Source organism: Pungitius pungitius, chromosome 5 (genome assembly GCF_949316345.1).
Source record: "Pungitius pungitius chromosome 5, fPunPun2.1, whole genome shotgun sequence".
NCBI lineage: Eukaryota > Metazoa > Chordata > Actinopteri > Perciformes > Gasterosteidae > Pungitius > Pungitius pungitius.
The window spans coordinates 4321776-4336846 of NC_084904.1; the positions used below are offsets into that span (position 1 = coordinate 4321776).

A 15071-nucleotide genomic window follows, 5' to 3' on the forward strand; every position below is an offset into this window, starting at 1 on the left:
TATTGCTGCTAAGTGTGCAATCCCTGCTGTGCTAGTTGCTAAACTTAACCCTTACTGCCTGTTAGCTACGCAAATTGCGTCTGAATCCTATTTAGTCTTGAAGGGCAGGTGGGACATTCCATGGCAGCCTCTGCAAGCAGTGTTTGAATGGGTGTGGAGGGCAGTGTTTCCCCTACCATTATAACAGGGGGGGCACCTATCCCCCCCCCCCCCCCAACCACCCAAAAAGTCTATGATACAAGAAAGTGGAAAGGAAAAATTAATTTCACTGAACCAACATGATGATCTTGCATCCCTCCTCTTTTGTGTTTTGTAAGCAGATGGGCCTTCATTCTGTCTGGTATTAAACCAATGACATGATCCGACCCAAGGCTTTCTCTCAACTGTGTGGATGAAATCAGGAGGGTCAAGTGGGAGGCCGACCCCTCCGAGTTGCGTGTGGTCTGGAGTCGGCGTGTCAGGTCTCTGGATGCCAGCATCCACACGGATGTGTGCGACCAGAAAGCAGCCAGCACGGGGCGCACTGTTTAAACACCATCAATGTACACCTACTGCCCAAGGCCCAGGCCCACACAGTTACAAGTCCTATTGGAGCAAAGACCTCTAACTCTATTTAGATTTTCTAATGGACGTTAATAAAACACTATTTGAGTGCAAAAATTAATTCATCTGGTTTGTTGTATGTTTCTCAGTGTTTTATCATCAAAAAGAAATCAGATTTTCATAGTAATGCATACAATGAAGCAAAGGAAATCTGCATACATATACACTAAAACAAACCCAAAGGTACAATTATGTATGTATATATGTTTCACTACTATAGGTCATAAAGATATATCAACATTGCCTATACACTGTAGTTAACTGTTGCTGCAGGTGCCTGCAGAAGCGAATCTCAAGGGGAGAATCAACAAGCTTTCACTGTCACAACACAAGTCACTCTGCAGCAGACTGCTGTCAAGAAGTAGCTGCAAATCAGAAGCTCTTTTGAAGTCAGCGGCACACAGCACATTCCCTGCTCGTCACAGGCGTCTTCAATGAATACCGGGGATGAAGCTTTTGCTAATTCACGTAACATCAAGTGAATCTTCAAGTCTTCCCAAACAACTGGTCAAACAATTCAAAACACACATCACGGGGGAAAAAGGGTTGCTGTTTTGTTTCAATTAAATCAGAAATCGGTGCTAGTGAGTCGAATTCCTAACAAAGTTAGATGAAATCATGCAGGCGGGAGAACCAGGACGGAGCAGGGAACCCCTCCTGCTGCAGTCAAATAGGCTCTCTCACTTGACACTTCCATCCAAAAGGTCAACAAAAATCAGCAAAGAATAGAAGTTCCTTTTCAACATTAAAGGAACAAAAGCATCGGAAAAGCAGCACTTTTCAAAACATGTCTAATGTATGCATTAGAAATGAGCCGTGTTCCTGCAGACCCCTTTATCCTGATCCACTCACTTGTTTTGGTGCTTTGACCCCTGCAGATGTGCATGGTACTGAGCCACCGAGTTCAGTGTGACGCTGCAGACTTCACAGGTATAGCTCCGTTTCAGACCTGGAATCACAAGCACATGGTCAGGAACACTTTGGTCAAAGATTTGTATTTGTATTTATTGCAAAACAAATGGAAGTGCGGCTGTACTTGGCACTGGTGCTTCTGCTCATTAATGCTCCCTGGATTAAGCAAGCAGCTACTAAGCCAAAACGGACTATGCATAAACCCCTGGAGGAAACTTTGAATACAGTTTCAACAATTTGCAAGACAAAAAGAACTCTGAACTGAAAAGGGTAGAGGAGGCAAGGCTTCGCTAGCAGTGACAATGTGACTAGATTTGAGCAGTGCCATTGTACGGATAGGAAAAGTAACGCTATCAGCATAGAATTCATCTTCTGGGCAGAACGAATGTGAACAAAATAACCAACAAAGTCTCAGTCAACAAATGCCATCCGTAGAGCCCATCTTCATTTACTACAGCATCATTTAAAGTTACAATTTTGAAGATCTGTGTTTGCTGCTAAATGGAAGGGATGTCTTCAGCGGGAAATGGCCTAAATCACCATCGTTTTTTCTCACATGGCATAGTCGCCAGTGACTAAACAGACTTGTATCCTTACAAAGGGTCTTTGAGATTATTACTGTAAGGTGAAAAAGTGAGACGTTGGAGTTATTTAGCATCATCAAAATTCAGTTTTATCTGAGATAATTCATCAAGAACTACCTTACTGACCGTGATATTGGATGCATTGAGTTAGCGCCCCGGTGCTGCAAATTATGATTCCCATTTGTAATTGCTGTCATGTTGTATTAATCTCATTGTGGGATGAAAAATGACGTTCTTGATTGCCTCGCCTTCTACAATTGAGTTAACTCCATAAATATACCTCAGAGCAGATGGCAAAGGGAATGTAAATGTCACGCTGCTCTCATTGAATCATATTTCCATATCCCCCTCAATCAAATTATCCACATGAGTGATCGTTTACTGCAAAGCGACCCTCAATGGAATAAGCTGCTGCCACTTAGAAAGCACAGATATCTTCGTCTTTGAGGCTAGTGGCATGTGACTTTTCCGTTTTCCAACAACTTATTTCTATTTTGACGGAGGGGCCATATAGAAGTAAATCTCTCCCTTTCATGTTCCCCCTGATAAGCTGCACAATAACCGCTCTGTCAGTCTGCCGCCGCCACAGCTGAGATTTCAATTTTGCACGGGCGTCCCCAGACGCAGTCACGAGCTGACATGGCGGTTCGGGCAGCAGGCGGCGAGGATCGGCTCTGCAGTGGCTCGTTGACAACTCGCTTCTCAAACAATTTTTGAAAAGGTGAAGGATTACACAGCCGCCCCGTTATCCGTCACTGCCAGCCACCTGCGGCTCGTCCCCCAATGGCTCAGCCCCCGCATGAGCAATGAAGCTCAGGGATGCCATCAGGGCCCGTGTAGGGCTTCCCCTCCATCACCTCCTACTGTCTGAGGCATTACCGGTCATTGAAGAACGCCCCGGCATTCGGAAAGGAGACGCAGCTCGGGAGAGGGTGCAGAGGAAGAAGAAAAATGCGGCATGCCGTCTCATTTATTTGCAGACGACGCTTTCACCGTTAATTACAATATGAGAGCAGTGCGAAGAGGCAGTCCGTGAGTCAGCCCCTGAGGCGTGCTCACGGGCATGAAGATGCAGCCGAGGAGTGGATGTTAACAAAAATACATCAAAAATTGTACTAGCTAAAAAGAGCTGTGCATCGTGTTCATGGATTTTTTTCACTCATAAATCAATATTTAATGCAATGGAATCAGTCGCAGCAAGTTACAGATAAATATATACAAATTTGATATAGGATCGTGGAATGTGTATCTCCATATTTGTTGCATCACCTGTCACGGTTTGGGTCTTGTCATATTTTGTAGTGTCGTGTCTCTTGTGTCCCTGGGGTAACTTCACTTCCTTCCTTGTCCTGTCTTCTTCTGTGATTGTCTGCAGTGCCTGATTGTTTCCACCTGTGTCCAATCACCTGCACCTCCCCTCTGTATTTAAGCCCTGTGAGTCTCTTGTCCCTTACGGCGTCATGGTGAGTCTACAAGTCGTGAATGCAAGTACCCCGAATGGTGTGCGTGGTCTTGAAGTGCCTGGTCCTCGTGTGTGTCTTTCCCCTTGGCATTTTTGGATTTATTAAAGTACTTTTTTGTCAAAACTCTGCATTTGAGTCCTATTCCTGCCACGTCACCACGCTGTCTTGACAATCATTGCACACCCCTAAGTGGAAAGTGGCATTTGGGCTTTGCGAATGGCAATCATGTACAACAAATAAACCAGAATCGAATGTCATTGAATGCTCGTAGAGCATTGAGCACTGTAATTGCAAAATAATCCGTATCTGGCACACTCGCCCCTCCATTGACTCGGCAATAAGTCACAGATTGGGGGCGCTGAGTTGAGTTATCTCTTTTGCTCTGTAGTAAATCTCTGGTTGTCTCTCCGCTAATTGAGACCTATTGCCTGAGCCAATGGGAGGCAGCATGTTGGCAATAAGACTGATCGGCGGTGTAGTGCTCCGTGTGGACTGTTTATGAGCAGGGAAAAGGTGGAGTAGGTCCAGGGGTTCTGTCCCACTCGGATGGTGCAATCTTAGCTTGGTCCCTCTCTGCGAGGCCAAAGGCTAAATCTGAATCCTAATGAAACAAATCGATTTGTAGGTTGAAACTATGGGTCATGTAATGAATTGCTTTGGGAAATGGACTTTCAGAATGAAAATCATCACTCAAAATCTTTTTCAGCCCTCGAAGCGATAGAACGGGCACACTCACCATATCACAGATGAGATTGCTCTCTGAAATTGGACGCATTTAATAATTGGGCATTGGGTAGGGATGTAATATCGTGAACAGGCATCAGCTGGGGGGGGGGAATGCCAGGCATCAAGTGTGTAAATTGAAAGAGTTAGTGTTAACGGGGAGAGACTTTGCCCTTAGTTTCCTTTTGAAGAGGACCAGCTATTGAAGATACAGCTAATACATTATTAATAGATTTTTTATGATCAAGGGGAGTGATATATACAACACAGCCAAGAGCAACAGCCTGAGAACTGCAACTAAAGGGCTCTATAGAAGAGCTAAAAAGCTGAGGAGAGGGAAAAGACAACGTGTTGGATCACATCCGTCAGAAACACATTAACAGCTATGATGGAGCCTGAAAAAACACAATTGGTATGTTGCGGTGTTTAAAAGGCCAGACAGCCTCTGGAGTCCGAATTTAGTGGAATCAAAAGAAACCGGAGATACAAGGAGAAAGATCTATGAGGATATGACTGATAAGGTTCAGTTAGCTCAAATAGAATTACAATATGAAGTTCCTAATTCATGTTGAAATATTCAACATGAATACATGAATATATTCCAAGTGTTCACAGGCAAAAAGTACAAATGATATAGAGGCAAAGTGACAGAGGCACAGACTTTGTATAATTATTTTTTTTCAGATTTGAATGGAAATATGCCCCTGGAGCCTGTTGAGGTTAGAAACAACATTCTGGCTCAACGGCCACTAAAACAATACCAAGTCTTTGTTAAATATCCGTTCACATGTTAGAAAATAGTTTTCTGAAAAGTATCTGAACAAAATGTATGAGAATGAAACAACGGAGCAATGAGAAGCTACTATTTATCATTCTTTAACATAAAAAATGTCCGGACATGGCAGATGACCTTTACCTTACCAGGTCACCCTTAAAAGCTGCAAAGTGTATTTTCCATTGTACTCTGCTAAAACAAAAAGCAATTTAACTCATGTATATGATACTGGAACTATTACTTGAGGACATTTCATTAAGTGGACCGAAGGAGCCGAGGATCAAACCGATGACAACAAAGAAGTGAAGCTTTTTATTGACTTCAGTCTACACGACTAGTTCAGACAGACGGTGAGAAAATGACATGGACGGCTTTTAAAATGTTTCCAAGCAGAATTTGCATCACCTTAAATTTCCTCGTCGCTGAGATCTCAGTCCCTACATTGAGCCAGATGTGTGACTCAAACAGTCAACAACTGGACATCCTTCCAGGAGATCGCTGTGCATGTCCCGCAAACTGAAAGCATACTTTTGACATTTTGTCATGTGAGTCAGTAGTGACGAGCTTCTATTGAAATGACACTCTGGATTTAACAAGTGGAAACTGGTAAACATCTGAAGAGGGGTTAACTTTAGCGTGGGAGCATGTGACGAGCTGGGAGGGGAAATGTGTTCTGCATGCTGGATTTTGCCACAAAAATGGTCATGGTAAACCTATGCCAATCAAACAGCTGTATGTGCAGGTAAAGAGTTAGTGGAGCGTTAATGCACTGAGCAGTGCTGCCCAACCACCGGGCCACATAATATTCAATAAAAGGTATTTTAAAAAATGACCGGATTCTCGGCCTTGTCATGCTTTTGTCCCTCTTAACACGTTTCCCAAGCGTTCGCTAACATGAAACCAGTCTGTGAGTGAAAAAAGGTCGGCGACCCCTGCTGTACGGCATGTGTAAAATGTGTTTGTGATCCAAACAAATTCATAAGTAGTATTCAGAATGGCTGATCCCAATGGGGAATCTGCAGTAACTGGTGGCCTATTGGCTGACGATGTTATGGTCAGGTATCAGGCTAAACCTGGGATCATCTCTCACTCAGTTGAACATGTGAATATTGCACTGCTCTGGTTTCCTTTTGTCAGCAGCATGGAATCTAAATGTAGAAAGATGTTTCAGCCTTTAAAAGCACTTCCATTATAGTCTGTACAGTACAATACATTTGCAGTCATCTCTTTGTATTCATCGATTGCCCCGTGTGCTGTCATTAACCAGCCCTCTCCCTGTCATTAACCAACCCTCTCTCTGTCACGACGCAATGTCTTCGAAATGAGCTCCTGCATCAAATATTTTAAAATGATTGGGCCATAACCTGTAGGGACCATTGTGATAGGAGGTCAGGTGACACAGTAAAACGAATGGGCTTGATGGACCGATCAAATACACATTTTATCGGTACATCTCTATAAGAAACGCCAAAAGCTCAGTATTAAAAACAAGCTGCGTACAAGTGAAAGTGACAGTAAAAAACAAAACCAAATGATCTTAGAGTCTTTTTTTAAATCCACTGCAGTGAAAACCAGAGAGAAGCACTCTCATAATATATACATATACAACATAACATATACAACCATATACAACTGCAAGCATTACTAACCTTTCTGTTACAGTTAATAAAACCTCTCTTCTACACCCATTTCGAGCATCAGATGTTATAATATTGCACTTCAGAGTATATGATCCTTTAAAATCTCTTCAGTTATTTGCTGTAAAATGTGAGTTCCACCAAAATGACTTGAAGCCATTTGAAGCTGCGCAGGTGTATTTCTTTTAGAGGGTGCTGCAAAGTAGAGCTTGTGTATCATTTTTGTACAGACATCTGTAAAAACTTTTAAAGACCTCCTTTTGAAATCTTTTTTTCTTCTCTATAATCTATGAATAGAGCTTCGGCAACAACATGCAGGTGTTTTTAACCACTGAAGAGTCGTTTTCCTCCAATTCAAATGGCCTGCCAATGCCTTCACGCTCTCTCTCTCTCCATCTTTTCCCCCTCTAATTTCCTTCATTCCCACAGTTGCACGGTGCTCTATACACGACAACAATGTGCGGTAGACAGCACCTCCTCCTTTACAGGAGGCTGTTGCATTTTTCATCACATTATCAGAGTCAGAGAGGAGAAGGAGGAGGTGCCAAAAAAGATGAAAAGAGGAAATATAGAAAAGAGCTAAAAGGAGTATCTGTCTTCCAGCGTCAAACCCCCGCCTCCCCTCCGTGTCCCGACGTTCTGGCCGCCTGCGATGCGCCTGCTGCGATGCCATCCTCCTCTCTGCAGTCTCACAGCGCTGGTTTTGCCTGATAGGATGATTTGCCACTTCATTACTAATTGATAATCGCCGGAGAGAAACGCTAATTAGCCCGAGTGCTGAATGGTGCAGCGAGCATGCTGACATTTTCCCCATAATGACGCTCGCTGTTGATGTTGGTGAAGCCATCGCCTCCTCACACTCTCTGCAAAACTTAGATTTAATTGTACGACAACTTACAGATTTGCTTCCAACAGCACCACTAACTGTCCTTCAGTCCTTATCTCGACTCTGTTATTGATATCATATTTTTGCCTATAATTTGATTGGTTCCAATAAAATCTGAGGACAGTTGTGTCGTTGTTTCTTACACAGTAGTTGCACTAAAATAACGATTGCTTTTTTGTATTAACTAACTTTTAAGGCGAGACATGTAGCACATTCCAAATGAAAATGTACGGACTAATGCAAATATACTTGTATTCACTCTGTATCTTCCATGTAACGGATCCCATCGATGTGAGCGTAAACCGGTCCTCTCTAATCCCCTGTTCTTGTGATTCTGTGCCAACTGGAACATTTGTATGAACCAGACGGTGCACACCTGACGTACTGTTTCACTGGAACCCTTCAGTTTTACTGCCTTCCTGGTTTTAATGCTTGATGGACCTTTTTGTAGATAAACCCTCTGACTACCTACAACCTTTTAGGCATAAAGAACCAATCAGATCCAAAGTTGCGGTGCTGTGTCCAATCCCCTGTCAGGACTTGTCTGGCCCATTCGTTGCGAACCACTCGCAGAATCCACTTTGGAACACCTCTGGGCTCCTTGTGCTCTTCTGGCAGCCGGCCCTCCGTGGCCTGGAATCCTTTTGTGTAATTGGTATTGACACCGTGTGACCGGGGAGATGATAAGCAACAAACGCTCCCCCCGTCCTCCTCTGTAAAAATTAACAGCTCATGACACGCTGGAGAACTCCGGAAAGGGGTCACGCTGACAGCTTGAGTCCAGAGGGCTACCAGGAGAGGACTTCCAAATGATCAGAGTCCTTTCCACATGGGGGCTAATGCTGCTCTCTCTCACTGATCAATACCACACGCATAACCAGATTGGCTCACAGCGTCTGACAAGTGCTAACAATAGTTACAGCTTTAACATCCTCAACATTTGACAGTTTTAGTATCTACTATTGACAAGGAGGGGATTGCGTCCCAGTATGTCTCGTGTGGGCATGATGGGAGTGACTGAGCGTCCTTTGGCTCTCGAAAGAATGAGACCAGGGGACACAGCAGAGACATGTCTCCAGCACGTTGACACACTTTAGTGCACTTTAACACCGCATGGAAAGAGTAGGAAAACAATCATAGGTGAGAAAAAGAAGATTTGGCATCTATACAGTGTTTACTGTTGACTTTTAACTCCGTACCTTTCATCTCTCCCATGTCCAGAGTCTTCCCCAACTGCTCCAGCAGATCTGCCCTAGCAGCATTTTTCTTGTGCTTTTTCCCATCGTAATGTTGCTGAGCCATCCCGGGGTTGTTGAACCAGGCGTTACACAGCTGGCAGTAGCGGTCCGAGTCGCGGCGCTGTCGCGGGGAGGTCATGGGGGACGTTTCTGGGGAGCTCTTTACAGGACTGGGAGATGCCTCTGAAAGAAGAACAGAAACACAACTCTCTTTTAACGGGTTCTGAAGGAAACACGAGTGACTTGTGACTTGTGGTTTCTTTCAACAAGAGAAAATGATTTACTAAATCACCTTACTAATGTATGCTGACTTTTTAACCTTGGACCATACTAAATACTGAATGAACTGTTAATGAATATCATTTTATTGAATATTGAATATATATATATATCAATTATTGAAGCAATAAATACTATCTACACCGACTATTTTTGTATTGTTGCTTTGAAATACAATTCAAATACAAAACAGATACATACGAGTGATTCCAAATATATAAAAGCTTACACTGAAAAAAGTATTTTATTTATATATTCATTTATAAATTTCCAACAGAACTCTCAATGCAGGAAAAACGGCATTACATTAAATGTCATTTGGCATAAAAATTAAAATGGTTTTACAGCTTACTACTTACTATAGAATATAGATAAAGACAGATCAGGATACAAGTCCTGAGTTTCAATGCTAATGACATGTAAAAAGACACGCTGACTTTTTGAAACCGGAGATTTGTAGCCAGCAGACAGCAACAACAACGCGAGGGCTTTAATGAGCGATGATGAGCAGCAATGGCTCCGCAGCCCTCTGAATAACAAGCCCTTATCTCCAGTAAATGCATGAAGAGGCAGAACCTCAGCCCTACTCGGCAAACGGATTAAAGAGCCGACTCTCTCTTGCGGCGCCGTTCGTGGGTGACGACATGAATCCCGAATGAGCGCAATCGATTCGGTCGGTTTTTAACCCTTGAGTGCTCGGTGGACTAAGTCAACATTTAGTTCTGTTCAATCACGTGCCATCACACCAGTCGACATTTCGGAGTAGCGACTGGAGTGAAAAACACCGAGGACGGGGGAATGGCTGGAACCCTAACTGTCAGCACATCGCTTTCTGTGAGTTCAGCCCGAAGTGATTCAGAGCCGGGTTGGAATGAGCTTCGTGTTTTCCTGTGGCCAGTGCTCGGCTATTATGTCGGATTTGAATCTGGGACCTCTCCGAATAATAGGCCAATGTCAACCGTCAGATTTCATTTAAGCCGTGTAGACCTCTTCGCAAGGAGGTCGGACTCCGAGTGAAAGCCCAATGGGCTGTTTTTGGATTAATGCCTTGCCGAAAGAAAAGCAGATTGGGTTGTAAAGCCACTAAAGGGCTCTCAAACTGGCCTTCGTACAGACTGCCAACCCACGGAGCTCCAACTGCCCTTTCGCTGCTCAGTTGATGTAATATATGTGGACGAGAAGGTCTCCTCTGGCATAGGAGACAAAAAACAGCTCTCTGAAAAACTCAAACAAGGTAAAATATTCACTATTTCTGGAGATGACAAGTATTGGTTCCCAACGTCTTCATAGTGTACTTTCTGTTTGCTGCCTTTTACCATCATCATCATTAGAACTGCTGTTGTTTCTAATACCTATATTTTCTGCACCATTGTTTCCTCCTCAATCGTCTTTTTGTTTGATCCGGTGTGTGAATTTCTTTACTGCATCTTGAGAAAAGCGAGCGCTGTCCAGAGGAGCTACGAGTGAGGATGCACAATCGTATCCGCTATAGGCTTTTAAACACTATGAGAGGCATAACTTATTCAAGACCTGATGATGAAAGACGTGTACACCTGTTGATTGCTGTCATTTTGACCAGACAATGTAGCTCCTCTTTGGACACGCCTTAAAGACAGTAAATAATCAATTGGACATGTTGTCTACTCATTCTTCAGAGCTGAACATTTTAACTCTGATTTACAAAGTTTCTGCTCACTGTTGAGCTGTGTGTGGCTGCACCTGTAAGATAAATGTAAATCAAAAAACATATGGAATATTATAGGGTGTTTAAATCAAATCTCAAAAGGTTAAGAGTGAAGAAAAACCTAGGATGCAAGCAAGGGAAACTCAAGTAAGGAAAATATGTTTACACTCAGGAATTAAAGGGGAATGATTATGGGACCTCAGCGCAGCTCATTTATCATCATCAGCGTGACCTCGCCGTACAGCGTCCTCCTCCAGCGGAGTGTGATCACACTGATTCAATTCTCTTTACGACTGAATCCCGGGCCCATTTGTCTCTCCGAGCCCGGCACCTTTGATGTGTTTACGTTCAAGGTGACAGACTCCTCGTTCATACCATGCCATCTTTTTGCACTGCGGCCTCGTAGACAACCCGGCAGGCACATAAAGCAGTGAGACCCCTTTCCTCCCATCTAGTGCGCGTCATTAGAGCCATACTGTTCCACAGCCCCCCCCCTCTGTGCTTTGATCGAGGGTTCAGCTGGGCTCAGAGGGCGGGACTCACCGCCATCGCCGAGAGGCAGATGGTTTCGCCTCGGTGTGGCACCTGCTGGATGAGATGAAAAAAAGCCCTCGCCTCTCTAAGTTATGGGTTTGAATGTCGGGCGAGACAAACAATTGCCTTCATTCGCTGCGCGGACATGAATACACGGGCTGCTAAGCAGGCTCCTGAAAACGCACTAAAACACTCAGAGGAGCCGTATCCTGAAGCCATCCAATTTTTTTTTTGACAGTGAACATTTTTTTTTGGGGGGGGAGGGGGGGGGCAGAATTCATGAGCATGAATCATCCTGGCCTCATGGTCTTGATTTATCATCATCAAGTCGTGGAGGCAGTGCACATGCCACATTTTGTAATGGAAGCATCGTAGCTGGTTAGTCAGAGGACACACACGCGCGCAAACACACTGCATCAGTGTATTGGCCTGGTGGGTTTTGCTCTGCAGACTTGGAGGTCTGTGACTCTGATTCAGATATTGCATTCCTGTCCTTTAGCGGGGAGATTCTCTGAGGTGGAAATAATCCGATTCACGTCCCTTAGTCTTTGTCTGCAGGGACGTGCGCACAGCTCCCACTGAAATGAAAAGCTTACACTTCAGATGGCTGATTTACACGAACAGTCCGATACAATTTTAATGCAAATGTATTTCACAGACGAGCAGCTTTGGTTTGCGCTGCAGAATTAAGACAAATTAAGCTGCAGCCAAAGTTCAGTCAGAAAGATAAGCTTTGTCTTCTTTCTCCCTGTGGTTACTCTATCACTTCATTGGGGGGGGGGGGGGGTGCACGTTGCCTCTCTGCTGCTATCTGTGATCATTTCAGCGTGCAATCCTTGCTCCACCACCATCACAAGTTTCCAGACCCCAAGGAGGAATAATGCTCATCCGACCATCACCATGCGTACTATGGAACGAATCATATTCATGAATGTCGAATACATTTTTGTTCAATTCTAACAAAGTATGAAATATGGTTGTTGTTGGTGTTGATGCAAAACAGCGCTGCAGCGACCACTTTAAAATGTATACGCTGTTTGCATTCATGCTGTGTTTTGAAATTGTTGTTCATGCGTTCAGCTCGTTTTTTTAAGGGACTCCGGGGGCTTTCATTGGAAGATTTAGCCTTTTATTGATCAGTGTAAAAAAAAAAAAAAATGAGACTAACAATACATTCAAAATCTAATCTACTGCTTAAGAAAGCAAACATATGCCCCTCAAAGGCTAAAATAAATACACGCAATGTTTCATGTGCTACATGATGCATCGACTACCGGCCCTACATCCCCTCCATACAGGGCATTGGTATGCAGACACAGAAACAATACAAGGTAAACCTATTTCATACCAACAAGGTTAGAAATCTTTACTGAGGGGATCACTCCAGTACTCTATGGGTGATCTACGAGGGTGCTACTCCTGACCTCTCCTTGGCCCACAGAACCAGTCAAAATATCAAATCAAATTACTTTCTCATGTTTCCATTTAGTTTCTAAGGAAGAATATCTGCAAGCTGTCCAGGCCATGCAAAGCAAAAGGACATTTCTATCCAATCGCCATCTGAACCAAGTCAACCAAATATCAAGTTACTATACTTTTCTGGGTGCAAATTCTCAAAATGTGTGACCATGTGAGTGTATGAAATGTATGTAATTATTAAAAATAAACCCTGTGTACAATTCTAATTCTAAAGTCATCAATTAACGCCTGTGACCTTCTGTCCCAATAAACATCATTCCCACTGGGGGGCCCTGATATTTATTTGGATGGCTTCCATACCCATCGATCTTGATCAGCTGACAATTTAAAGTCCAAACCTTCTCCCTGTCTGTTTGATCCGATTGCGACCCTAAGTGTTGCTCAATAAAAAGTTGGGAGAACAGTGTAAGTATTACAGTTGGTACTGAAATGATGTGTGCGACACACACAGATGTTTGTCTGTAATGGAACACATCTGGTGAAGCTAAAAAGGCACTTGCATGGTCCTTTTTGATTTGAAAAATGCTCATTGGTCAATGTGAGAGGGTTGTTGCATTTAACTTCATTATTATTATATCTTATTATAATTAATCCATGTCAACAGATTGAAACTTTAGGAGCCTTTGGGTTACAGTCTGGGTTATATGTGAAGAAAGAGAGCCACAGACATGTTCATGTTTAGCCTCAGATCTCCCAGAATCCCTTCCCAGTAAATCAGTGCTGGGAAACATTAAGCTGCAGATGTTAAAGGAAGTGACATTCATGGCAGCTATTGCGCTCACGGCCCAGAAAACTGGAAAAACGCCAGAATTCGGAGACAGTTCTTATTGAAACCATGTGGAGTAATATAAGAATACATTGGGCTGAGATTATATAAAAATACTAATGACAAATTAACATTTATTCAACCTTACTTGAGCTGTGAAATAGAAGCTGGATAGTAATTTAAACACTGAACTGGCAACTGATGTTCAAGTAAAAGTGCATGCGGATCAGCATGCATATTATATCCGTGCAAATATTCAAATGAATGAGTTAAAAGGCAACTCGGGGTTATAGAGGCCAAGGGTAACCCCGTAGCTGAGGATACAGCCTGAGAGAAAAACATGAAATATTAATTTGTCGGATAAAATAATTGCGTGTTAAGAAAGAGAATTTTAAATTCAGAACAGAATTGTGATTGGCTATTGAGCATTTTTGAAATGTCTATCGTTGGTTTTAAATTAGGGTTATGAACTAATGATGGAGAGCATTTTTCCAAAGAGGAAAAAGGCTTGAGTCGACATGATGAGGCTCTCCCATGACAACAGAGGTGCTCTATGCTCTCATAAATGTTTATTGAGGTTTTTTTTTTAAATAGAAGCACATGAATGGATCAGTGGCGCTTGGGTTGAAAGAAGGTTGAAAAAATAGTAGCTGGATACCAACAGACAGCAAGCTGGAAGAACAGAGCGCTCCCCAAAGGCCCTGATCAACACAGGAATCTGGCCAGTCTGCTGATGTACTTATGAAGAAATCAATAGATGGGCCTCCCAGTGCCCTGGATTTATCTTCCTGACATTCACTGTTTGTGACAGATCTGGGTGCCTGTATCATAAAGGTGCTTCACATTAATGTTCAGAGGGCAAAACAGCACCAAAGCATACTTGTTCTGACCTCTTTTACCCACTTTCAACGGGTGTGGGGGGTGTTTGGGCAAAAGAAACACACTCGTACACTGAATCGAGCTGCTGTAACTTCACAGTGGATTCAAAACAGTTTTTCACAATAACTGTACTGTCTGTAACTATGATGAATGTAGTCGTGATACACACTAGTGAAAAGGTTTAAGGTTACAAAAGCAGAGCTGGGCCAGTGCTCCATTTATCTGATATTTATGAATATTGACAGCAGAAAAAAAATCGGAATAAAAAGGTATGTATATGTATAACTGTTAAGTAAAGTAAAACGTTGTTAGCCGGTTCAGTGTGGATACTTCTCTTGTTCCAACCAGGCAAAACAAGTAGAGAGAGATTAATGCTAAGCAGGAATTCCACGAGCACGGAGCCCGTCGGTGGATCACAGGATGAAACTGCAGCACAGGATGCAGAAGCTGGAGGATACAGCTGCAGCACTTTAGGTCACGACCATCGGGCCGCTGGCAAACTGGGTCTAAGCTCATAAATTCTCGCCAATTGAGAGCTTAATGTTGGTTGTTATTGTCTTTTCTTTCAATTCGGGTGTACTGCAGACTCTACCTGTTATGTTCCATTCAGCAGCACCGTTCTGATGCTG

At 43.2% G+C, this 15071-nt stretch overlaps 1 protein-coding gene across 2 annotated transcripts in view; it reads right to left on the reverse strand.

Annotated features, from left to right (window-relative positions):
- The window catches only part of zmat4a (zinc finger, matrin-type 4a), a 74372-nt gene that overhangs the window by 11860 nt on the left and 47441 nt on the right, over positions 1 to 15071 (reverse strand). Inside the window, exons 5-6 of one of the 2 annotated variants that reach the window (XM_037483306.2) lie at positions 8783 to 9004; positions 1456 to 1552 (exon numbers count right to left, since the gene is read on the reverse strand). In XM_037483306.2, coding sequence (XP_037339203.1) covers positions 1456 to 1552; positions 8783 to 9004 — 319 coding nt within the window. The remainder of the gene's footprint in view (positions 1 to 1455; positions 1553 to 8782; positions 9005 to 15071) is intronic. The other variant, XM_037483308.2, reaches the window with a different exon arrangement.